Source organism: Rhinoraja longicauda, chromosome 3 (genome assembly GCF_053455715.1).
Source record: "Rhinoraja longicauda isolate Sanriku21f chromosome 3, sRhiLon1.1, whole genome shotgun sequence".
NCBI lineage: Eukaryota > Metazoa > Chordata > Chondrichthyes > Rajiformes > Arhynchobatidae > Rhinoraja > Rhinoraja longicauda.
The window spans coordinates 20316506-20344462 of NC_135955.1; the positions used below are offsets into that span (position 1 = coordinate 20316506).

Consider the following 27957-nt stretch of genomic DNA (forward strand, 5'->3'; position numbering starts at 1 on the left):
TGATTGGGAACGCCATGGTCTGAATGAAGATGCCCCACCTTTACCAGTGGTGGAAGATAGGTAATGAGTTTGGATATTGACCCCCTAAGAAAGGGGTGGTTAGTATGAGTGGTGCAGAGATAAAGGCAGAGTCAGATCAGTTATAATAATGACTGATTCATGCTTCTAATTCATGTGTGCTGGCTGAGGATACCTGGACAGCACCTCGCAACCCTGCAAGTTCCACCACCATGGACAAGTTGGAAATATGGGAACACTTTCACCTGCAGGTTCCTCACTGAATCTCTCTCCACCTCGATTTGGGAATATCTTGCCAGTCCTTGCTGGGTCTAAATCTTTCCCCAACCAGGGAGAGCAAGCCGACTGGACAGAAAATTGGCTTCATGGAAAGAAGCAGAGGGCGATGGGGGAAGACTGTTTTTTGGACTGGGGGCTGGGTTCAAGAAAGTGTCTCGCTACCTCATTCACAACAATTATGATTATGAACAATGCTGGGTTTGCATGCAACATATAAATCCCTAGAAATGAATATACTGTATTGGAAAATATGCTCCTAATTTTCGTTGTGAAGCTGGCAGTCAGTTTTGGATTGTCTATTGCATTGGGCTTCCACATAGATCCCAGAGGGAGTCTACTGGTTCTGGATTGAAATGGGTATTTCTCAAGTTTCAGGATATATTTATCACCACATTCAGTCATGCACATTTTGCTAGATAATCTAAAAAAAATCTCCCAGAATATTTGGAGCTTTATTAAAGAATGGACGTATTATTAAAGACAATAGCTGCAAGTTGATTCAACAGGTCCATACAGTAACAAGTGCACAACATTCAGATATTCTTCTTTGATCCACTTTTTCAATCTGGGGTCATCTTCTGATCTAATAGCCTACTTTTGAATGAAAAAATTACTCCTCGCCCTCCTGGCTTTTTCAATGGTTTCAAACGTTGGCAATCCCTTTGGCATCGCAAGTAGTGTTGGTTCTGAATCTATTATGTTCTCTGCCTCATCTGGAAGATAAAATTGTGACAACGAGCATCCATATTATTGCTGGATGTTCAACACTCAGAAAACACTCTTGCTTTTAATACAGAAGATAGATGCATAGAAGCTGAGGTTACTTTCATATTCAGCAAGGCTACACCAAATGCCTTTCTTGATTAAGTTTTGAATAGTTATTTTGGTGATTATAATCTGCAAACGTTAGCTACAGCATCAACGCAATTTATGCAACTTCAGAAACAGTACAACTATTCTGTTATATTATGAGGCATGAAGCAGTCAAGGATTCATTATTACAAGTGTGCAGGATGAATGGTCTTGATCTGAAACATCACCCATTCCTTCTCACCAGAGATGTTGCCTGTCTCGCTGAGTAACTCCAGCATTTTGTGTCCATTCATTATTACAACTTTGGCGACACATTTCTTAATGCAACTGGCAGAAAACTAAAAACAAATTTACGCCTACACATGACGTGAACACCGTCTGGAGTTGATACTGACTGTAGAAGATGAATTGACAGGAATAGTTATCGAAAGTTAAACTTTTCGCAGTGCATCAAAAAGCAACATGCTTGACTCAATAAGATGGGATCGGTAAAGCATCTCAAAATCAGTGCTGAATGTAAAATAGTAATTTGATAAACCATTACTCAAAAATCCAAGACACAAAGTACTGAAGACACTCAGCGGCTCAGGCAGCTTCTCTGGAGATTGGGTCGGGACCTTTCTTCACTTGCCCATGTTCACCAGAGAAGCAGCCTTCCCTCCTCCACAATCATTATCTTTTCTTTCTTCTATTTTCTGGGAGAAGGTACAGGAACTTGCAAAACTGGATGTCCATTCTTAAGAACAGCTTCTTCCCCTCTGCTATCAGACTACTGAAACAATCACCTCTTTTACACCCACTTTCTGAAAGGGCAGCAATGTATTCTCTCTCTTAACTCTACCTCATTTGGCTATTCATCATTTTACTCTAATAATTTTTGCACAACTTCAGATTGCAGGTTTCTACTGAGATTTATTGTTGTATTTATTACTGTACGTATACAGTTTACTTGCATTGCAACCTTGTGTATATGACAATTTACTAATCTGATCTGATCTAATCTGATGTGTTAGATGATAATTTGAGCTGTCCAGTTTACAATGGTGGAAGTCCTTGACAATAAAGTTAAGAATTGAAAGCACTTCAGCAACTGAAATTTACCTTTTAATATATTTAGGTATTGTTTTGAGAAGAATTACATCAGATTACTATGAAACTCAAGTTGCTTCACTGCAGGTCGATGTGAGACTATTATTGACTGTAGACTGAAGGTCAATTAGAATTTAGGTAAGTTTAACATTAGTTTACTTTGAACACCATTCAGAAAATGTAATTTTTTTCCTGTTGTTTTTGGCATGAAGGTGCAATGGAGACTCTTGTTTTCTTAATTTTTTTAGTTTGGACTGATGCACACCAATTTAATCTTCATGATCTATAAATACTCAATTCATTATCAATTGCATAGAATTTTGTTCATTAATCAAATTTACCATCTTGAGCAAAATTATAAAACCTAGAAAGCGTATTACCTCATTCTGAACATCAATAGAAATAACATCAATCCTCAATTGTGTTAATAAAGTTGTAGTTACATCATTGATTCATCTTACCTTTCATTCTTATCATTAGGGTTCCATATGCCAGATCGTATTGATAAGCGAAAATGAAGCTCAGGGGAACAAGAGGTGCCAAGTACCTTGGCGCTTTCTTCTTCATGGCTCTGACAAAGAAGACAACCCAGATCAGATATGAATGACAGATATCCTAAGTAGTAAAAATTAGTTTCTGTAAATCTTCCTTCCAAAATCCACATCTGCATGCTCTTCATGGATGATGCTGGAGTGGGTGGGGAGGAGGTGCAAAATACACCCTCCAGGCACTCTGGGCTCAGACTTCCAATTTCCTAGACTCAAAGTCATATACTCGGAATTGTAAAGCAGAAATAGGCTCTTTGGCTAACCACATCCATGCCACCTGTTGTACCTCTTTACACTAACCTGCTGGTTGTGAAATCAGCAGAATCCCAACGTAAATAAAAGGGACTAAAGACAAAATAATTATCTGTTAAAGCAAGAAGGATCCGAATTTGCAATTATTTTAAGAGACCTGTGGTTTGGTGTCAAAGCAGGAAAAATCAAATTTCATGGCATGCATTTATAACCAGGCCATTTAATTACCCACCCAGTAATATAATTACATGCCCTCTTAACTTTGGTTGGATGCCCAGCTACTGTATTTTCTCAATTGGTAAACAGAGGTGCATGTATTTTAGGTCACTGTAGATCTGGAAATCTGCTGATCGGAAGAAGACTGTGATACAAACAGTGATGGCAAGCAATAAGTTATTCATGTCTGCACAGCCTACATTTGGAGCTTCAGATTTTGATTTTTTTTAAAGCAACAATCTAGTTAGTGATTTTGAAATAATCAAAAGTACTCACCCTATTGTTAAACCAACAGTTGTAAGTCCAAAGAAAGTTCCAAAGTACTTTATTGCTTCACGGGACCATGCAATCTGCATTGCTACTTGTCGCTGTCTCATCTCATTCTGCATCAGCATCTGCCTCTCCAGCTGAGAAAGCAATTTAATAGATTTATTTATCTGAAACCATTGTAAGCAAAATCATTGTAAGCAAATCATTTAACAAATCAACTTTAACCCAAGAAAGTTAACCTGTCCAGGAAAGGGGGGGAAGGGAAAGAGGGGGGGATGCAAAAGGGATAAGGGACTTGGGAATGGGAGATGAGCATAGGAAAAGGGAAAGGGGAAGAGCAAAGGAAAAGCAGCAGGTTAACTGGAGTGGTGGAGATGGTGGGAGAAATGTGTAAACAACACCCCCCCCCCACCCACCCCTGTGTGCACAGATTTCACCCACCATCCTAGTAACCCTGTTCCTTTCCCCTCCTCCCCAATCATCTCCAATTGGAATCCATAGTATATGAAAGCAAAATTTCAAAAAATGAAAATAAAAAATCTGCAGATGCTGGAAATCTAAAATAAAAACAGAAACTGCTTTAAAAACTGAACATTAGGCCCTGCAATTAAAGATTACATATTGTTCCTTGAGCTTTTGTTGGGCTTTGTTGTAAAAGAGCAGGAGGACAGAGACAGCGGTAGAATCGAGAGGGATGGGGAATTAAAATGGGAGACAACCAGATGCTCAGGGCCACTTCTGTGGACTGAGTGTAAGCACTCAGTCTGCATTAGTTTCTCCAGCGTAGAGAGGGCCAGATTGTGAACACTCAACAAGATTGCAAGAAATGCAAATGATTCACTGCTTTTCCTGTTTGCAACTAAGGCTGGTGAAAATAGTGTTTTCTATGTTTAACTTACTGTATAACTTAAACATTAATCAGATGTGGTAGCATCTCTAGAGGACATTGATAGGTCAATCTTCATATTGAATGTAGTATGGGGAGAAAGCTGGAAAAAGAGGTGGGGGTGGGACAAGACCTGACAAGTGATAGGTGGAAACCGGGGGGGGGGGGGGGGGGAGGGGGTGTTTGATTGGCAGATGGGTGGGCAAAGGTCCTCCAGAAATCCTGTCTGACCTGCTGAGTTATTCCAGCATTTAGTGTTTTCGTTTTCTGTGGGGGAGTTAAATGCTCTGAAGGCTGTAATGATATTGAGGAAGAAAACTGCACGTGGTTTGGCCGGATAGGATGAAGTGGTGAACGTGAGGAAGTAAGTAATGGGAAGTGCTCAAGGCATGTCCTGACCCTAATCCTAATAGGCAGTTGCCTCACTCTTGATGTTGTGATACTCTGATTAGGGTCAGAGTGAAGAACGGCCCAAAATAATTGTTTAGTTTAATTTGTTACGTCTCTCAAAAGGATGTGCTCCTTTTTTCCACCACGTTGCACCATAACTCACCATTTCTTCTTTATTCCTACCATTTCTCATGGATTGGCAACTACGAATGCCAGGTATAAACCTGAGCAAAATGCCGCGCTATCAAACTGAAAAGCACCAAAGTAGTTAATCTAATATTAATCGTTTACCTCATGGGATGCAAAAATATAAATACGAGTTTGACACAAGCAGGAATTTAAATTACGTTTGCACAGGGCCTGTACTTGCTGGAGGTTAGAAGAATGGGGGGGGGGGGGGGCCTCATTGAAACGTACAGAATAATGAAAGGCTTGGATAGAGTGGATGTGGAGAGGATGTTTCCACAAGTGGGAGAGTCTACGACTAGAGGTCATATCCTCAGAATTAAAGGACATCCTTTTAGGAAGAAGTTGAGGAAGAATTTCTTTAGTCAGAGGGTTGTGAGTCTGTGGAATTCTTTGCCACAGAGGGCTGTGGAGGCCAAGTCAGTGGATATATTTAAGGCAGAGACAGATAGATTCTTGATTAGTACAGGTGTCAGAGGTTATGGGGGGATTGCAGGAGAATGGAGTTAGGAGGGAGAGCCATGATTGAATGGCGGAGTAGACTTGATGGGCCGAATGGCCTAATTCTACTCCTATCAATTATGATCTTATGATTACACTGTATGACTTTGAAGTTCTTAAGCCAGGAGATCACAATACTGCAGGAGCCATGGACTGAGTGAAAATGCATTGACAGTGTGCCAAAATCTGCAAGAGTGTGTTAGAATATGACACAATTATTAAATTAATCATAAAAACAGAAACAAAAATTGCAGACAGATAAGGAATTGAAGGCTTGTCCGGTTTGAAATCACAAATATCATAGATTTAATTTTCATTGTGAACTTCAAACATGACCTTTGATGTAAGGGGACATGTTTTAATTTGTCTTATTTCATTTTGTCTTTCGTTTTGAAGATCTCAATCAATTAAAATAAACTCTTGTCTGGATTAACCCTGCTAATTTTTATTCACCCCTTTAAAAGGGAATTCATGTGCCAAGCCTGTGAAGTTGAAAAAATATAGGCTTTTAGGGTTGTTGCTGCTATGGTACAGGTATAATTAGTATGTGCAAGGACTGGTTACGTGACATCTCACTGTGCACCACGAATCAGCGAATGCATTGAAGAGTGATCCTGCCAAAACTGCTTGTCAATCAGTGATGAGCAGCAAACACTGAGTCTGCATGGGGTTACCAGATAATAGAGAGATGTTGCTTCAAATGTCCACGATACCAACGGTGAAGAATTTTCTCATAGATTACACCAGGACCTAAATTAATTGGGGAAGTGGACCAAGTAATGGCAGATAGAATTTAACTTGCATAATTGAAAGGATTTGCAATTTGGGAAGTTATACCAGGGTAGGACTAACCCTGTAAATGGCAGGGCCCTGGAGAGAGCGATCCAGAGCAGAGAGATCCAGGGGTGGAGGTGCATAGTTCCTTGAAAGTGGTGACACAGGTAGATAGGATGGTAAAGAAGTTGTTTGCCTTCCTTTGTCAAGGCATTGATTACAGGAGTTGGGAATTTGCATTAGTGAGGCCACAAAGCCTCTCTTAACAAAGGATATTCTCACCAGTTTACACACCTGCATATTGTATATTGTATTTCAGGAGGTACGAGTAGATTTTCCTTTCATTATTTCCCAATTACCACTTTTAGTAATAACCTAACACCCTACAATTTCTTCACTCATTTGCTCAGTCAAAGAATTCCATTACGATGGCAGCAAATTTGAAATATAAATGGAAAAATAACCTGTAATTTAAACAATAGCAGTGACCAAGTAAGCTTCATTGCGGGAAACAAGGTTAAAGCTTTGAGTGTAAAGAGTGGGATACCTTAGAGAATCAGCTGAGGTGAGCAGTGTACCTTAATCTCGATTCTCTTGATTTTTATACTTATTAGATGTAGTTCTGCATTTTTGCGCATGTGAAAGGCTGCTGAAATATAAATACATTAACACTCCACAAATCTGGTACATTACAATTCTCAGTACCAGACTGGCAAATTTCCCAGGCAATCAGATGTAATTCCAATTAACACAACAACACATTCTTAATTCAGTTTTTGAATTGGACGTTGGACGCTGGTCATTGAGTCATAGTGATACAGTGTGGAAACAGGCCCTTTGGCCCAATTTGCCCACACTGCATTAGTGCCCCAGCTGCACTAATCGCACCTGCCAGCATTTAGTCCATATCCTTCCAAACCTGTCTTAGCCATGTACCTATCTAACTGCTTCTTAAATGTTGGGATCTCACTTATTTTAAATTCCCATTTACATGCATGAAAATTATATTCATCATAATATCACATTGCCTTGCAACATTGGGCAATTCACCCCAACTAATCTGTGCAGAGCTATGGTAGCACAGATGAGGACAGTAGAAGTGAGCCCCTTGTTGTTTGCAACTAATTAATAATGCTGTGCTGCACTTCAGAAATTCAGTTCCACTGGATGCAGTGCAGCCGAATTTTGGAAAAGAAGCCCAAAATACATATTTCATAGTATTGCCTGTTTAGTAGTTGCAGTGTTCGATTTTACACTTCAGTTGGTTTCTACTGTATGGCACTTTGGCTCATGTTCTTTGATCAACAACATATTTAGAATTAATTGCAGAGCCCCAATACGTGTCGTTTGCATTCTCACCAACATATCTGTATTGAGCAACTTTCCAAAGAGATTTCATGTTTATGCCTGCAAGCGAATACATCTCAGCCTGCACAAATTTCCAACTCAACTAAACCACCAGTTATATGTCCGTTATGCAAGATTATTTGTTGATAATTTTCTGATGGCCTATTCCTGCATTTCCTCATTTTGTCCATGCCCATTTTTTTAAAGAAGACTCCTTTGAAGAGCTACAAGACCATGGTGCTTAAAAATACTAGTAGTCAGTAGTAGGTGACAAATTTAGCTGATAACTGCAGAAGATAAAGGTTTTATTTACAATACAATACTTGTACTACAATACTCAACTGGCTGCTGTTTCTAGTGAGAGCCCTCGATAACTAAAGGGCCTGTCCCACTTAAGCGATGTTCTAGGCGACTGCCGGCGACTGTCAAAGTCGTAGCAGATCGCCAAAATTTTCTTTACCATACGACAATGACCACAACAATGCCAAGTCAGGTCGAGATTACACCGTCTTCGGAAACATCACGAAATTCCCACGCTTATCAATGCTTCTCCAGCGTCCTAATTTTCGCTGAAATCACTGACAAGTCGGTAATTGCGTGAGAGTTTTGAAATATAACATCTTGTCCGGGTTACTTGAAAACCAAGCTTCAAGGTAACAAGGCATAAACTGGATTGACTTCCAGTATTAAGAAATTTAATTTTAAAAGTGGTTAATTGGATTTTTGTGCGGAGTGTGGGCATTCTTTGAAAATGTACGGGAGATGCATATCTGGTTTCTGGGTTGCAAATCTGGGTTGGGAGCCTACATTAAATGTAATCGCTGATGGCCATAAACATCGCGAAAATTCCCACGCTTACCTGACCGTTAATCTGTCGCCTCCAATCTACCTGTCAAATGTCCTGACGGTAAATAAATTGGTTAAACACAAGTATTTTATGGTATCTTCAAATGACTTTGGTTAATTTAATATTACGTGCTTCTAAATGCATCTAAGAGAACCTAGCAAACCTGGGGACAGCATGCGACAGCTTCTGCAATAAGCAACGATACCTGGCAACAAGCCAGCTGTCGCCGAGAAATTTCATACCGGTTGATTTCTCAACGACGCGTCGAGATCCACTACGATTCTTTGAAGACTCCTCACGATCATGCCCACGACACCCAGACGAACTGTTGGCGACAGCCTAGTCACCGGCAGTCGCCTTAAAATCGGCTAAGTGGGACAGGCCCTTAACTCCTTTCTATTAACAATTGTATTGCATTCGCATCAGTGTTGTGAGGTTAGTATATACATCAAACTTACAAAGTATGTTTCCATATACATGATGGAAAAGAAAAGTATAAAGAATGCTAGGAATTCAAGAGTTTAAAATCCATTTCACTTCCACAAGGGCTCCTCATTAAAGTGGGTATGTTATTGCCAGGAGGCATAGTGCGGAAACTCTTTCTTCCACAACCCAGCCAAAGGCAATCAAGCTGACTGGTTGCATCATGGCCTGGTATGGAAATTTCAATGCACAGGAACACAAGAGGCTGGATTCAGCCCGGGCATCACGGGCACACCACTCCCCACCATCAAAAGCATCGACATGTGCTGCCTCAAGAAACCAGTATCTATCATCAAAAATCCCCACCGTATGTGTCATGTCCTTTTCTCATAGCTACCATCATGCAGGATGTACAGACACCTCAATATTCATACTAGTAGGTTCAGGAACTGCTAAATTCCTACAACTGTAAGATTCTTCAACTAACCTGCACAACTATAAATCCAATTTTGCAAATGGAACAGTACAGACCAACTCTTGCACCTCATGGACTTGTTTTTTAAATATGTATTTTGCACTAATGCCTTTTTTTTGCACAATCGTTTTCATTTCACTGTGTCGTAAAATGTATATATAATTTATGTATAATTTATTTGTAATGTTTTTGCCGATTTTGTATATTTACTTTATACTAACACTCTGCTGCAAGCACTCAGCTGCAATTTATTCCACCTATATTTTACCCGAGAATTTTCCCTCGATTTTGAGCCATGTTTTACTGTTCTTCACTTAATGCGTCCCTGTGGTGGCTGGTTGAAGAGAAATACTTTAAAAAAATGTTTTACCATGTTTGATACAAACCTATTCTGATGAAAGAGATTCCTGGACATTTCATTGATCTGCATTATTAGGCGACTGCTAAACCGATTCTTGACAAATTCTTTAATGCAATGTTTTGGCGCTGCTGCTAACTTAAGTAAAACAAACATGGCACAAATATGCTGAATGTTCGTGTATGAAAATATTGGATGATTTGTTTCTTAGTCCCGCATTACTTTATCACTATTCTTCTTATCTTCTGTTAAACAGCACAGTGTCCTAAGCAAAAATGTAAGTGATTTGGGGTAAAGGTGCGATATTGTGTAAAGTAATGGCACAAGGATTCTGACCTTGCAGTGTTTTGCACATTTAAAAAATCTTAAAAGATTCTTGATATCTTTTGTGAGGTGGCGACACTGATATCTGAAGTCTGCATATTTTTGCTCTGGATCCTGATGATAGTTTAGTCTGCTTGGAATTTTCTTTATTTGTTTACAACAGAGATAAACAGGCAAAATTGTCAATACAGCACACATTTCTGTTTCTGGCAAGAATGACTATTCCGAAAATGTTCTAAAGAAACTTCACATGATCACTGATTCTCTCCAGCCCATCCAAGGGGAATTGCCCTTCCATGGAGCAGAGACCAGAACAAGGGGCCACAGTTTAAGAATAAGGGGTAGGCCATTTAGAACTGAGATGAGGAAAAACGTTTTCATTCAGAGAGTTGTGAATCTGTGGAATTCTCTGCCTCAGAAGGCAGTGGAGGCCAATTCTCTGAATGCATTCAAGAGAGAGCTAGATAGAGCTCTTAAGGATAGCGGAGTCAAGGGGTATGGGGAGAAGGCAGGAACGGGGTACTGATTGAGAATGATCAGCCATGATCACATTGAATGGCGGTGCTGGCTCGAAGGGCCAAATGGCCTCCTCCTGCACCTATTGTCTATTCTATATTCAGGGGTAAGCTCTTTGGGTTCCTCTGTAAATCCAAGTCTCTGCAAGGAGCCCAAGGGTGTTTGCTCCCTGAAGCTACCTCTTGTCTGCAACCACAACATGAAATCTCTTATAGTCACTGCCATTCTTCTGCGGGAAGATTTCAGCATCTGCTATATTAAAACAGTGGGCTGACAGCAGTTAAGCAGGATAAGGAACATCACCTCTTTTCTAGGCTTTCCTAAATCTTGCTCATAAAACTGATCAATATCACCAGAGCCATGGTGACACCAAACAGCCTCTTAACCGCACTATTAGGGTCCTCGTCATAAGATGTTGTGGATCTAGTAATTAGCAGAGAGTTGGATGTTTTCGGTGGTCATCGGGACATTATGTGGGCTCAGACTTCACTTGGAGCCTTCCAGCAGGAGGAAGAGGAGGAGCAGGCGGAGAAGCAGCATGTTCGTAGGTAGCAACAATGGGAGGACTCCCTCCAGATGCTGCGTAGATGGAGCTTCTCCTGAAGATTCCAGTACCCAGGCAAAGAGGTAACAAACGAACCCCCCAAGGTGACTCCATGTGGTTCTGGGATTGGTCTAGCTACGTATCATCTCACTGGAAGCAACTACTTGAAAATCGGTGGATACTGCATGCACTTACTCTTCCAGAACATGACCAATTTTAGCACCTTCCTGCTGCCTTGATGAGTCCCTCTGAGAAACAGCCACATGGTAACTTAGGGTTGTTCAGAGGCCTTGAAGACTCCTCTCAATACCAAAACGATTCAGCAAGTGTGATACCCAGGCTCATTAAGATTTCTGCATACATTAAGAGAACTACCATCTAAACAACGGGCCTTTTCACTACAGTTCACAGCACGAATCATCTTTTTCCGATCAATGATGACAAAGTCAACATCCACAGCTCACTGACAGGTCTTTGCAGTCCTTCATTAACCCTGAAGACTACAGTTATCTTCTTGGATTGACAAGCAGTGCTATTCAACAATACACTCCCTGTCAATCTTTATTTTCTCTGAGTAAGTTCTGATTCCTTCTGCTTCAGGAAAGCCACCAGCATCTACAAGGAACTCCACACACCCATGCCACTGTCTGTTTGAACTACTTCCATCTGGCAGTTACTTGGCCTTCTATGCCCGCACCTCCAAACTAAGAAACAGCTTTATTCCTAGAGCTATAGCTGCTGAATCGGACCTGCTGAGAGCCCGCCATGATCTGTTTCTGCCCCCAGGGTCAGCTGGCACGACTAACCCCTGCATGAACCTTTTTTGTACTTTACCTTGTTCCCTCCCCCCCCCCCCCCCCCTTTGTTATTTTCGTGATTTACTTATATATTTTATAGCATTGATAGGGAACTGGCATTCTTAATCTTGTTGTACTTGTACAATGACAACAAAGATATTGTATTGTATTGTATTGTGTTCTACTGGACATTCATTTAATAGGTTACCTGTGTGCTCATGGCTCTGGTACCAAGTGTCCAGCTCTGAGGGTCTGTGTCAGGACTGATGCAATGTCTCAACCCGAAATGTTGCCCATCCATTTGCCTCCACAGATGCTGTTTGACTTGCTGGATTGTTCTAAGAGTTTATTTTTAAACCTAGCGGTTTTTGAACTGCTGATGGAATACAGCGTAGCAAAGTGTGTAGTCATGAACTTTGCTACTAGGAATAAAGGCTTAGACTACTTTCTAAATGGGTGAGGATTCAGAAATTGGAGGTGCAAAGGGACTTGGGAGCGCTGGTGCAGGATTCCCAAAAGGCTAATTTGCAAGGTGAATCAGTAATAAGGAAGGCAAATGCAATGTTAGCATTTATTTCAAGAGGACGAGAATATAAAATCTGGGATGTAATGCTGAGGCTTTATAAGGCACTGGTCAGGCCACATTTTGAGCATTGTGTGCTGTTTTGGGCCCCATATCTGAAGAGGGATGTGCTGGCTTTGGAGGTCCAGAGGAGGTTTACATGAATGATCCCAGGGATGAGGTGGTTAACGTGTGATGTGTGTTTGATGGCACTGGGCCAGTACTCACTGGAATTTATACAGATTATATATTCAAACCCTTTAAAATCTCTCACCTCTCACCAATTGCCTATGCCCACTAGTTTTAGAATCCTCTACCCTGGGAAAAAGATTGTGAATGCTCACAATCTTCATGCCCCTCGTGATCTTGTCACTCCACAACCTTCTATGCTCAGAAGCAAAAAGGTCCGAGTCTATCCAACCTCTCCCTATAACTCAAGCTCACAAGTCTAGGTAACATCCTGGCAATTTTTTTCTGCATCCTATTCAGCTGAAGATCTATCTTTATAAGGACTCCACACACCCATGCCACTGTCTGTTTGAACTACTTCCATCTGGGGAGAGGGGGAGAAGTCTGAACCCACATAATGTCCCAATGACTACCGAAAACATCCAACTCTCTGCTAATTACTAGATCCATAACATCGTATGACGAGGACCCTAATAGTGCGGTTAAGAGGCTGTTTGGTGTCACCATGGCTCTGGTGAAATTGATGTTCAGTTTTATCAGCAAGATTTAGGAAAGCCTAGAAAAGAGTTCCTTATCCTGCTTAACTGCTGTCAGCCCACTGTTTTAATATAGCAGATGCTGAAATCTGCCCACAGAAGAATGGCAGAGACTATAAGAAATTTCATGTTGTGGTTGCAGACAAGAGGTACTTTCAGGGAGCAAACGCCCTTGGGCTCCTTGCAGAGACTTGGATTTACATTCTCCCCAGGACTGCATGCAGTATTCCAAGCATGGGCTCACCAATAACATACAGCTGCAACTTGATGTATCAATTTCTGTACTCAATAGTCTTTCCCAATGAAGGCAAGCATACCAAATGCTTCTCACCACATTATCCATCTGTTGCACCACTTTCATGGAACTATGTCTCAGTCCCCTGAGATCTCTCTGTTCTGCAATACTTTCCAGGGCTCTCCCATTTACTGTGCAAGTTCTGCCTTGGTTTGACATTCCAAAGTGCAATACTTGTGAAAGTTAACATCCATTTGCCATTCCTTGGCCCATCTTCCCAAATGTTCTGGATCCTATTGTAAACTTTGATATCTTTTCTCTTTGTCAACTATACCACCAATTTTGGTATATATTTTGGTAAATATATGGTAAGCTATACCACCATCATCTGCAAACCTTTAATATAGATAACAGACAACAGTGGACACAACACTGACAACAGTGGACACAGCACTGACAACAGTGGACACAGCACTGACAACAGTGGACACAGCACTGACAACAGTGGACACAGCACTGACAACAGTGGACACAGCACTGACAACAGTGGACACAGCACTGACAACAGTGGACACAGCACTGACAACAGCGACACTCCACTGGTCACAGGCCTTTGATCAGAAAAACTTTAAATCCCACCTGCCCTATCTTCTCCTTATGTATTTTGAGCATAATATCTGTCAGTTCCCTCCAAGCCAAATCTAAAATGTTTTCTGGTGTTAAAGGTGCTATATAAATTGAGTCATTCCTCGATCCCAAGGAATTGTCTAATAATGTATATAAACTGGGGATAGTGCATTAACATTAAACATTTACTTTGTCTCTCTCCACACTGATGCTGCCTGATCGACTAAGTATTTCCAGCGTCCACATGTTTATAGCACAGATATTCAAGTGGTGCAGTGGTTTCTCCATACAGGTTGTTGATGCTATCAAACTGTACTCAATGACATAAGTCAGAATAATCAGGATTGATTGGGTCCTACTATTGCAGTACCCTCAAGAATGGCATATTCTGGGATATAATAATAATAATAATAATAATAATAATAATAATAATAATAATATTCATTTATTGTCATTGCAACGAGTACAACGAAATTAAAAAATAGCCAATCCTGACGGTGCGTACAAACATATATGCAATAAATGCAAAAACAAATAAATACATAAATACAATTAAATACAATTATATTAAGTACAAGATTTTTTAACGGTGTTGCCTAGTGCAAAGGTAGTGTTCAGTTCTCGTATGGCCCTGGGGTAAAAACTGTTCTTAAGTCTGTTTGTTCGGGATTTGATCGACCTGAAACGTCGACCAGAGGGCAGATGAACAAACAGACGGTGGCCGGGGTGGGATGGATCTTTTATTATTTTGCCTGCTCTACTGAGGCAGCGTAGTCTGAACAGGTGCTCCAGGGAGGGCAGTGAGCAGCCGATGATCTTCTGGGCCGTCGTGATGACCCTCTGAAGGGCCTTCCTGTCCTTTTCTGAGCAGCTGGCATACCATGTGGTTATACAGTATGCCAGCACACTCTCGATGGAGCAGCGATAGAAGGACAACATGAGCTTCTCCTGCAGGTTGGTTTTCCTGAGGATCCTCAGGAAGTGGAGTCTCTGCTGTGCCTTCTTTACTGTGGTGATGGTGTTGGTAGACCAGGTAAGATCCTCTGCGATGTGCGTACCCAGGAACCTGAAAGCTGGTACCCTTTCCACACAGACCCCATTGATGTAGAGTGGGTCGTAATCTCCACTGGTTTTTCTAAAGTCAATTATAAGTTCCTTTGTTTTGGAGGAGTTCAGGACCAGATTGTTCACTGAACACCATGCTGCCAGCCTTTGGATTTCATCCCTATAGGCTGTCTCATCTCCTTCTGAGATGAGTCCAACCACAGTCGTGTCATCCGCGAACTTGATGATGGTGTTGGTGGGATGGGTGGGGGCGCAGTCGTGAGTGTAGAGGGAGTAAAGGATGGGGCTCAACACACAGCCCTGTGGTGAGCCGGTGCTCAGTGTAATGGTGGAGGAGAGGTGAGGGCCTATTTTGACGGTCTGGGGGCGGTTGGTCAGGAAGTCCTTGATCCAACAGGCCTGTCCGGCCCTACCAGTCCACGCCGACCATTCTCCCTGACCTAGTCTCATCTACCTGCACTCAGACCATAACCCTCCAATCCCCTCCTATCCATATACCTATCCAATTTACTCTTAAATAATAAAATCTAGCCAGCCTCCACCACTTCCACCGGAAGCCCATTCCATACAGCCACAACCCTCTGAGTAAAGAAGTTCCCCCTCATGTTACCCCTAAACCTTTGTCCCTCAATTCTGAAGCTATGTCCCCTTGTTGGAATCTTCCCCACTCTCAAAGGGAAAAGCCTACCCACGTCAACTCTGTCCGTCCCTCTCAAAATTTTAAAAACCTCTATCAAGTCCCCCCTCAACCTTCTACGCTCCAAAGAATAAAGACCCAACCTGTTCAACCTCTCTCTGTAGCCTAAGTGCTGAAACCCAGGCAACATTCTAGTAAATCTCCTCTGTACCCTCTCCATTTTGTCGACATCCTTCCTATAATTTGGCGACCAGAACTGCACACCATACTCCAGATTCGGCCTCACCAAAGCCCTGTACAATTTCAACATTACATCCCAACTTCTATACTCGATGCTCTGATTTATAAAGGCAAGCATACCAAACGCCTTCTTCACCACCCTATCCACATGAGATTCCACCTTCAGGGAACAATGCACAGTTATTCCCAGATCCCTCTGTTCCACTGCATTCCTCAATTCCCTACCATTTACCCTGTACGTCCTATTTTGATTTGTCCTACCAAAATGCAGCACCTCACACTTATCAGCATTAAACTCCATCTGCCATCTTTCAGCCCACCCTTCCAAAAGGCCCAAGTCTCTCTGTAGACTTTGAAAATCTACCTCACTATCAACTACTCCACCTATCTTAGTATCATCTGCATATTTACTAATCCAATTTGCCACACCATCATCCAGATCATTAATGTAAATGACAAACAACAGTGGACCCAACACAGATCCTTGGTGATGTTAGGTGATGGATATTATTTACACTCCGTCAAGAGCTGAAACTGAGAGATTTTACAAAGATCTGAGACTAATATTGCTCATTCTGACTCCTAAACATTGACCCGTGTCCCCAAATACATACGTAAACAAGAACACATCCCCTGTCTTTGAGGTCAGGCACCATCAAACTTATCAACCGAGGATAAATCTGACCATGGTGTTAGATTAATTGTGCATTCAGATGTGGTCATTTGTGAGTTAACACATATACTGACTGATGATAATAACTGTCTGTTCCCCCAATTTTTTTTGTTGAAAAACCAACATCGTAAACATGTAAAAATGTAGAAACAAGGAAGTGCAGATGCAGATTTATAAAAATAAGAAACAAAATGCTGGAGCAGCAAGTCAGGCAGCATCTTTGGAGGACATTGATGCAAGATGTTTTGGGTCAGGACCCTCTTGGTAAAAATGGACTGTTCTGGCATTGGTAGGTTTTTATTTGCTTGGGTAATTACCATTGCAGTTCAGGGAGATGAGCAAATTTATTTTAGTTTATTGATTTCCATGTTATATCAGTAAAGGATTCTGGCAGAGCAAGGTTAGGATTTTCCAAGTTACAATGCATTTAGATTCCAAAACAGAATAGTACAGCAGGCCAAATGGTTTTAATAGTGATCGGTCCATGCAGTTTTGTTGCAATGTAGTACAATGTTAGACCTTAGACAAGGCGAAAGACTCTTTATCCAACTTGACTAATTAAAATTTGCTTCATGAATTTTGTTGAAAACATTCATGTCAAAGTAGCAAGATTTTTATATGGCATTCACCAACACTTTCCAATAAGTTTATAAGTGATCCATTTCCAAGCATTCATTGAGTTATATTTCAGGAAATGTATATTTACTGCAGATAGCTAATAATTCAAGTGTTGTACCTGGAGAGCGCTATTTGCTGCCATGAACTCTTGTTGTTTCTTTAGACTTTCGTCCATACTCTTAGACATAAAAAAGCCCATCCTGGACCTATAAAAAACTGAAAAGGAACAAAAAATTACAACTTAAATGACACGCATACATTTTTGTTCATTCTAAAGAGTTCAATCGTCATTCTTATTCAAAATGTTTGATACCATGTGTTTAAAGCCGACATGTTCTCTCTCTCAAGATAGACACAAAATGCTGGAGTAACTCAGCGGGACAGACAGAATCACTGGATAGAAGGAATGGGTGATGTTTCGATTTGAGAAGGATCTCAACCCGGAACATCACCCATTCCTTCTCTCCAGAGATGCCGCCTGTCCCGCTGAGTTACTCCAGCATTTTGTGTCTATCTTCGGTGTAAACCAGCATCTGCAGTTCCTTCCTACACATTTTGGCTGCTCTCTCTCCCACCAGTATTTAAGTATATTTAATGAGCACATTATGAGCACATAATGAGCTTATATTTTTTTTAAACCTATTTAAAGTGCTCCTCCAAAACCAGTCAAATTTAAATCGCTGCTCTGTGTTAAAATGGATTTCCCATTTCTTAAGGTAAAATCTGAAATTATAGAATTGAACAAATAATGAGGCAATACAACAAACATATTTTTATATCAAACAAAGTCTTATCATTTTTCAAAATTATACTTTAAGTAATCTTAGCATCAATGAATGTTCCTGTAAAGACGATCTCAGCAACCTGCTATTTTACAATGTGGCAACTCATTAAAGATTCTCAGCTTTACAAGAATATTCCACAGACTACAAGTGATTCGACTGCCTTTAGCAGGTTAATATGGTGTCTACTCTTCCTAATTGTGAATGCATCATTGGTTTAACACAAAGTAAGTTTAGTTTAGACATACAGCATGAAAACCGGCCCATGAAGTCCACGCTGGCCATCAATTACCCAGTCACACTAGTTCTATGTTATCCTATTTTGTCATCCACTGCTTGCATATTGGGGACTTTTATTTTACAGAGGCCAATTAAACTACAAATCCATACGTCCTTAGGTTGTGGGAGAAAATTGGAACATCTGGACGAAACCCACAAAGTCACATGGAGAACGTGCAAACTCCACACAGACAGCACCAGCAGTCAGAATGGAACATGGGTTTCTGGCACTGTGACGTAACAGCTCCATCAGTTATGCCACTCTTAGGTATGCCCCAGGTATGTAATGGTACTCTGACTAGAATGCCCTATAAACATTGCTACTATTCATGGTATATCTAAACTAGAAAACCATTCTGGGCAAGAACATAACTAAATCCTGAAAAGTCAATTTTCTATCTTAGAAAATACAACCAGAAAATACAGCCAAGAATTGCCAGCCAAATCCACCCAGTCTTTACATTAGACCATCAATGGACAAACAGTACTCATTGAAACTGCCCCTTACACTCCACACCGCCATTAAGGAAAACCACATTGTCAGCACATTTCTTATATCTTCATTCATAGGGTTTTCAGCAGGACCAGCACTACTGTCTCTCTGCAGTTCCACAGCAATCTATATAGAGAAGAGAATGCTTTGATGTGTTTCTATAAACAGGTGATTTCCTTGGTGATTTCAGAGGGCGTTTTGAAGATGGACACAAGATTGCCACAGAAGGCTGTGGAGCCCACGCCAATTGATATTTTTAAGGCAGAGATAGATGGATTCTTGATTAGTACGGATGTCAGAGGTTATGGGGAGAAGGCAGGAGAATGAGGTTAGGAGGGAGAGATAGATCAGCCATGATTGAATGGCAGTAGTTTTGATGGGTCGAACGACCTAAATACAAGAGCCTCTCTCAAATATTGGGCATTAACAAACCAGACTTAAAATGCTTTCCAGTGGCAGTTTGTTTTTGTTCTCAAGATACCAGCAGCTGCAGTCTCTTGTGTTTTCTGTGCAACATGGGTCTTTGACAAATTTGACATAAGGCATCACGACTGTAGTTAGAATCTTCACTGAGATCAGAAGCCTTAACTCCAACAGATGCTGCCAGGTCTAAGTCTAAGGCCCCTCTCGGTCATGGCTGACCATGGGTGAAGCATCCTGGTTGTTGGCTTGCCGCAAACCTCGGCTAGAGCAGCGTCGATGTGTGATCGGATGCAAGCCTAGGCGATGTCATATGAAGGACAGGCTGTTGCCCATGCAGTACGTCCCTCCTCCCCACGTCGCTGATCGATCCAAAGGAACAGCAAAGCCGTTACAGTTTGGCACCAGCGCCGATGCAGGAACTGCCAGAACGAGGTTGTAGACAACGACGAACTGCCTTAGGGACTCCCACTCCAGATTTTTCTTGAGGTTTACTCCTGGAGCCTTTTCCGTGATTGGATATGGCCACAAGGCAGTGGAGGTTTTGACTGCAGATTTGACTTCAATTAATTTTGCCAATAACTGACACACACCACCAGGCCCAAAATTCTCTTTCTGAGGAGATGTCTGCCTTTGTTTCTAAACTCCCTCTTGTGGCAGAACTTGGAATGTTACAAGGAGAACAGCAGAGATGTTCACAATCTAAATTTTTAGTTTACAAATCAAGTGCACAATTGTTGTTAGAAGATGAGAACAACCAAGGGAGATCAGAACTGTTGAAGATTATGTTAATGAAATGTCTGATTAAAGCAATAGATCTTAACAAGATTTGTGCACCCTCGTTATTTCTTAATTGTAGAAAATTATGGATCAAGGAAGAATATAGTGCATTACTACAGCTTAAGAAAATGAGAACAATTTATGTACAATCACAACATTAATTTAAACAGGCAAGGAATTTTTACAACACTTTAAAAATGAAGCTTAAGATTGACTGTTGCTTTGTCCGATATGAACTACCCTGCATGTGTTCCATGTGTACAAATTACAGGTGGCCTGCAGGAAGAAACTATAATCTACTTGCCAGGAATGTCAGGAGAAGGCAGGAGAATGGGGTTACGAGGGTAAGATAGATCAGCCATGATTGAATGGCGGAGTAGACTTGATGGGCCGAAACGGCGAATTCTGCTCCTATCACTTATGAATTTATGAAGTTATGGAATGGGTTTAAATAAATCTTTAATAATCAAACATTTAAATGTAAGCATGTAATTGTGTGTTTCTTCAAACTGTAAGTTTACCTGGACCACATTGGATATTTCAGTTATTGAGGAAGGGTGTAAATTTTAAAGATGAAAATGCTTCAGGAGATCTCCAGAATATTTGGCGAGGAAAAAAATAATCCAGAGCCACCAAGTGGTCACATTGCTCAGTTACAGAAGATGATTACCCTGAAAATCAGAATTTTATACACATCTATCAGGTCTCCCCTCAACCTCTGGCATTGCAGGAAAAACAATCCAGGTCGGTCCAACATATCCTTGGAACTAATACACCTTTATCCAGACATCATTCTGATAAACCTCCTTTGCACCTTTTCCAAAGCCTCCACATCCTTCCTGTAATGTGGCAACCAAAACTGCGTACAATACTGCAAATGCGGCTGAACCAAAATCCAATAAAGTTGCATCATGACTTCCTGACTCGTACACTCAATGCCCCGACCAAAGAAGGCAAGTACTGAAGAAGGGTCTCGACCCAAAACGTCACCCATTCCTTCTCTCCCGAGATGCTGCCTGACCTGCTGAGTTACTCCAGCATTTTGTGAATAAGGCAAGTATACCTTATGCCGTCTTTACCACTCTGTCTATTTGTGTTGCTATCTTCAGGGAGTTATTCCTTTGGACTCCAAGATCCCTCCATCATTAATGCCGTTAGGGGTCTTGCCATTAATCGTATATTTTTCCCCTTAGATTTGACGTCCCAAAGTGAAACACTTCACACTCCCATGGGTTAAACTGCATCTTCCATTTCTCCACCCAATTTCCTGCAGTGTGCAGCCCCAGCAATTTTAGTAGAATCTAAAAACACTAACCAACCGATCTATGTTTACATCCAAGTTTTGTATGTGTGTGTGTGTGTGTGTGTGTGTGTGTGTGTATATATATATATATAATATATATATATATCATATTGTATGTATATCAGAGGCCCCCCTGCACCAATCACTGTGAAACTCCACTGGACACAGACTTCTGGCCTAAATATTGCCCTTGCACCACAATCGGTCTCTATCAGCAAATGAGTTCTGAATCTATGCAACCAATTCACTGTTCATCTCGTGCATCTTAATCCTCGGGATCAGCCTACCATTGGGAACTTTATCAAACACCTTACTAAAATACATGTAGACAACATCCATTGCCCTACCCTCATCAATCACCTTCATCACCTCATCAAAATACTCAATCAAGTTAGTAAAACATGGCCTGCCGTGCACAAAACCATGCTGACTGTCCCAAATTAATTCATTCTCTTCCAAATAGGAGCAAATCTTAACGCAAAGAAACCTCTCCAACAGCTTCCTCTACCACTGACATCAGCCTGTCTGGTATGAACATTGAAATTTCTAATTTCAGGTCATCCACACTTCCTGCGATCCTTTCCCTTTCCTACTGATCCACCCAGGCACTTCCAACCTTCCATCATCTCCTCTCCCCAACCCCTCCTCCCCCCTCCCCCTCCACCCACTATCATCTAGTTTCTTTCTCCTTCTCCATCTGGTTTCATTTGTCTGTCACCCCCACAATTAATTTACTGGATCTCCTATTCCCTCTCCCAACTGGTTCCATCACCCCTCCGCTATCTGATTCAACGTACCTCCTCATTTACTTATCAGATTTCAGCATCTGCAATCCCTCTCTTGTGTCTCCACTTCCATCTATGTCACTTTTTAACCCTTGTCTCTGCCCCCACCCTGCACTTCCCCCCATCTTTGCTCTTTGTTCTCTCTCCTAAACTGTGTCTCCTGTCACCAACCAGCCCCTGTTTCCCACCCTCCTGCCCATCATTCCCCTCTTCACCTGGTTCCTCTGCCTCACTCCTCCCCTCCCCTCCCCTCCACACTCTCATTCCTGGTACAAGGTCGCACCCTGAAACGTCTACCTCCTCCCTGCCTACACAGATGTCGCCTGACCCGCTCAGTTCCTCCAGCAATTTGCTGGATACTTTTTTTTTTGCTGCTAACTAAGGTGGAGCTGCATTAGTTGGCCACCTGTGTTAGCAGTAGCTCTCTGCGCTGGGACATGGAAGCTGCAGGCAGAGCCGCTGTCGGATGCTGCAATAAACCTCACTGCAGTCTTTGGCAAACCCCAATGTGTTCAGCAAGGTGTGGCCGGGAGAGAGAGCAGTGGGATCGGGTTTCCCACAACGGAGTAACCACGAAGTACTGGGGGTAACTCAATGGGTCAGGCAGCATCTCTGGAGAACATGCACAGGCACACTGATTGTAAAGGGAGGGGAGGGAGAAAGCTGCAGGTGAGGTGGGAGGCTCGACAAAGATTGGCAAATGATGGGTGAAGATAGACACAAAAAAACCCCGGTAACAGCGGGTCATGTAGCATCTCTGGAGAAAAGGAATAGGTGGCGTTTCAGGGGTCTAGACCCTTCTTCAGACTGAGAGGCAGGGGAAAGGGAAACGAGAGATACAGATGGTGATGTAGAGAGATGTAGAACACCTGACTGAAAGATATGAGGAGGAATTATGGAGGGAGAGCAGCGAGAGAGGATGTTGCAGAACTCTCGTCAGAGAGAAGAGAACTTCTTCAGTACCCTTGAGTACCAAAGTACCCCCCATACCTTGAGGAAATTTTGCAGTGGAGCAGAAAAAAATGTGTAGGAAGGAACTGAAAGTGCTGGTTTACACCGAATGCAGGTGAGAGGTGTTTCAATTGGCAGATGGTTGGATAAAGGAGTAACCAGTTGTTTATGGAGAATGGTGCATTCAGCACCTGGGCCGCCCACGCCTGGACAGTGTCATAGAGTCAGACAGAAACAGATAATTCGGCACGGATCATCCATGCCAACCAAGATGCACCATCTAAACTCGTCAAGTTTGCCCTTGTTTCGCCCATATTCCTCTTAATCTCTCCTATCCACGTACATGTCCAAGTGTCTTTTAAATGATGGTATGGTACCTGCTACAACTACTTTTGATGGCAACTCTTTCCACATACCCATCACACTCTGAGTGAAAAGGTTGCCTCTCAGGTTCCCATTAAATCTTTCTCCTCTCACCTTAAATCTTTGGCCTCCAGTTCATGATCCCTCTATCCCGGGAAGAAGACTCTTCATTCACCCTATCAATTCCCCTTGTGATATTCTACACCTCTAAAAGATCGCACCTTAGCCTCCAGCGCTCCAAGAATAGAGTCATAGCCCGCCCAACCTCTCCCTATAGCTCAGGCCCTTGTCCTGGCAATATCCTTGTAAATCCCCTCTGCACTGTTTTCAGCACAATGGCATCTTTCCTATTGAAACATAGTACTCCAAATGTAGCCTCACCAACATCTTGTACAACTAACCCAACTTCTGTACTCAATTCCTTCACTGGTAAATGCCAGTGTATCATTCCTCATCTCCCTGTCTAACTGTGAATTAAACTCTTATCAGTCCTTCCTCGGCCCACTTACCCAATTGAACAAGATAACCATCTTCACTGTCTACTTTAGTATCATCTGTGAACTTTTTTATTCAGGCCTTGTACATTCTCATCATAATCTAAATGACAAACAACAATGACCTCAGCACACCTGTGGCCACAGGCCTCCAGTCTGAAAAACAATACACTATCACCTTCTTCTTGCAACCTTGAAGACAATTCTCTATCCAGTTAGTTTGTTTTCCCTGATCCCATGCAATCTAACCTTCCAGAGCACGTGGGGTGGCACAGTGGCATAACAGTAATAAACAGCATAAACAGAGATCTTGACTATGGGTGCTGTCTATACGGAGTTTGTCAATTCTCCCTGTGACTGTGTGAGTTTTCTCCGGGTGCTCTGGTTTCCTCCCACACTCATACAGGTTTGTAGATTAATTGGCTTCTGTAAATTGTTCCAAGTGTGTAGGATAGTGCCAGTGAATTAATTAATTAATTGATTAATTGATGACTTTATTGGCCAAGTATGCGCATACACAAGGAATGTGCCTTGGTGCTCCGCGCACAAATGACCACACAAACATACAGTTAACAATTACGAATAAAGCATAAATGGATCAAAACAATGAGGATACAACATTATGGTCTAAACATGTGGCTGAAAATAAACCAGAGCAAAAAAGAGACTAGACTTTGGTTATTGAGTAGAACTACTACTCGTGGAAAAAAACAGTTTTTATGTCTGGCTCTGGCTGTGGCTGCTTTGACAGTCTGGAGTCACCTTCCAGAGGGAAGTGCTTCAAAGATTTTGTGGCCAGGGTGAGAGGAGTCAGAGATGATCTTGCCTGCTCGCTTCCTGGCCCTTGCAGTGTACAGTTCGTCAATGGGGGGGAAGGTTGCAGCTAACAACCTTCTCAGCTGATTGAACGATCCGTTGCAGCCTCCGGATGTCGTGCTTGGTGGCTGAGCCAAACCAGACCATGATGGAGAAGGTGAGGACGGACTCAATGATAGCAGTATAGAATTGGACCATCATTGCCTGTGGCAGATTGTGTTTCCTCAGTTGCCACAGGAAGTACATTCTCTGTTGGGCCTTTTTGACTGTGGAGTCGACAGTGGCCCCCCATTTAAGATCCCTGGAGATGATGGTTCCAAGGACTATCTGTATTTGTATGGTATGTCTCTATGAAACTGTCCACAATTGGCTCCAATGACTCCACAGATGTGACTGTGACATTGTTGATGGTGAGTGGGGAGAGGGGAGGGGGAGCTCTTCGAAAGTCTATAATTAGTTCCACTTTCTTAAGAGCATTGAGCTCCAGGTTGTTGCGATGGCACCAGGTCGCCAGCTGTGTCACTTCCCGTCTGTAGGCAGATTCCTCCCCATCCTGGATCAGTCCAATCAGGGTTGTGTCATCCGCAAACTTGAGGAGCTTGACAGAAGAGTCTGTGGAGGTGCAGTCGTTGGTGTAGAGAGAGTAAAGGAGAGGGGAGAGTACGCAGCCTTGCAGTGCTACTATGCTGAGGGTAGGGGTGTATGGGGTGATTGCTGTTCGGCACGGAGTCGGTGGGCCAAAGCGCCTGTTTCCACGCTGTATCTCTAAAATCTACAGTCTAAAGTAAAGCAGACTATCATGCGGATCTCATCAAAGGCCTTGCTGAAGTCCAAATAGACAACATCCTCGGCATTGTCCTTGTCAACCTGTGGAACGTTACTGGGATGTATGGACGGAGATACGGGGTGGGTGTGAGGACAGTGTCATGGAGCCACTTGTGGACAGTTTCATAGAGACATACCATACAAATACAGATCGTCCATGCCTACCAAGTTGCTCCGTTTAAGCTAGTACCATTTCCCCAAGTTTGACCCATATTCCTCTAAATCTTTCCAGGCACACACCACGCTCTGTGTAAAAAAAAATATTTGCCCTGCACATCTTGAAACTTTCCCCCTCTCACCTTCAAGCTATGCCCTCTGGTATTTGATATTTCCAGCCTGCAAAAAAAAGTTTCTGATTGTCTACCCTATCTATACCTGTCCACATGTCTTTTAAATGTTGTTCTTGAACCAGCCTCAATACTTCCTTTAGCAGCTTGTCGCATACTCCCACTACCCTCTGTGTGATAAAGCTGCCCCTCAGGTTCACATTAAATGTTGCCCCTCTCTCCTTAGATCTATGCCCTCTAATACTTGATTCTCCGAACCTGGAGAAAAGACTATGTGCATTCACCCTATCTATCCTCATTATGATTCTAGGCACTCATATCTGACCATCCCTCTGCCTCTTCCACACCAAGGGATAAAGTCCTTGCCAGCCCAACCATTGCCCTTGAATCCTGGCATCATCGTAAATCTTATCTGAAATTGTTCCAGCTTAATGTCACTTTTCTATAGGAAGGTGACCAAAATTGAACACAAACTCCAAATATAGCCTCACCAACATCTTGTACAACTGTATCATAACATCCCAATTTCCGTACTCAATTCCCAGACTGATAATGGCCAATGTACCAAAACCTTCATGACCTTATCTACTTGCTACACCATTTTCAAGGAATTATGCACTTGTACTTGTAAATCCCTGTTCTACACTACCCAGGGTCTTACTGTTCAGCGTTAAAGTCCTGCCCTGGTTTGACTTCCCAAAATCCAACATCACATACTTATCTGAATTAATCTTCATCAGGCCTTCCCCAGCCCACTTGCTCAGCTGATCAAGATCATTCTTTAATTTATAACATTCTTCACTGTCCACCATATCACCTATATAACTGTCTTCTGAAAACTTACTAATTATGCCTTGTACATTCTCATCCAAATCTTGTTTTGTTTGGTTTAGATATGCAGTGTGGAAACCGGCCTTCAGCCCACTGAGCCCACGCCAACCAGGCAATGACCCATATATTAATTCTATCTTCCACGCAAGAAACAATTTACAGAAGCCAATTAACCTAAGAACCTACAAGTCCTTGGGATATAGGAGGAAGCCTGAGCACTCGGAGAAAACCCATGGGGTCACAGAGAATGTACGAACTCCATAAAGACAGTAGCACCTGCAATCAGAACCCGGGTTGGACGTTAGAGGCAGGAAACATGTTCCCAATGTTGGGGGAGTCCAGAACAAGGGGCCACAGTTTAAGAATAAGGGGTAGGCCATTTAGAACTGAGATGAGGAAAAGCTTTTTCAGTCAGAGAGTTGTGAATCTGTGGAATTCTCTGCCTCAGAAGGCAGTGGAGGCCAATTCTCTGAATGCATTCAAGAGAGAGCTCTTAAGGATAGCGGAGTCAGGGGGTATGGGGAGAAGGCAGGGACGGGGTACTGATTGAGAATGATCAGCCAGGATCACATTGAATGGCGGTGCTGGCTCGAAGGGCCAAATGGCCTCCTCCTGCACCTATTGTCTATTGTCTCTGGCACTTGGGCAGCAACCCTACTGTGCTGCCCTGTCATTGATATAGATGACAAACAGCAATGGGCCCTGTATCAATCCTTGACGCAAACCTGTGTTCACAGGTCTCCAGTGTGAAAAGCAACACTCCACCACCACCACCACCACCCTCTGCTTCCCACCATGGTGCCAATTCTGTAACCAGTTTGCTAGTTCTCCCTGGTTCCCACGGGATCTAAACTTCCAGAGCAACCAATCATATACAGGGACCTGGTCAAAGCCAGGCCTTGCTGAAGTGCAAAGAGACTACGCCTGTAGTGCTGCACTTGTCTGTCAGGTGTGAGGTGCCTGTCTCAGGGCTGTCTGTGGACAGTGAGTGTCACACGGCGCTGTATTGGCAGGAGGTCCATTACGCCTGGTCCATCTGCTGCCCTTGCCGACTGTCCTGGGTGGGTGGGCGGGGGGCGGGGGGGTGTCTGCACCCAGCGTGGCTCCGCTCCAGCACTGCCGCCTCGTCGCAACAACCTTACCGTGGCCGCGCTGATCACCGACTTCCCCGCGTCTCGCTGCCTGGTTGCCGGCGGCTGCTCCTCCGGGTGAGGCTGGGCACGAACAGTGGTCACAATACCAGGCCACCGCCGCTGCTCCAGAGACAGTGAGCCGACCAACACCGCCCCAGAGTTGCTGCTGCTCTCAGACAA

General features: G+C 42.6%; 1 protein-coding gene across 1 annotated transcript; it reads right to left on the reverse strand.

Annotated features, from left to right (window-relative positions):
* Positions 1-716: 716 nt before the first annotated feature.
* Positions 717-27957, reverse strand: plgrkt (plasminogen receptor, C-terminal lysine transmembrane protein). The gene is made up of 5 exons (XM_078396875.1): positions 27787-27957; positions 17354-17451; positions 3492-3622; positions 2661-2770; positions 717-1010 (listed from the first exon to the last, which is right to left on the reverse strand). The coding sequence occupies exons 2-5, from the start codon at positions 17432-17434 to the stop codon at positions 889-891; spliced, it is 444 nt and encodes a 147-aa protein (XP_078253001.1). The 5' UTR covers positions 17435-17451; positions 27787-27957; the 3' UTR covers positions 717-888.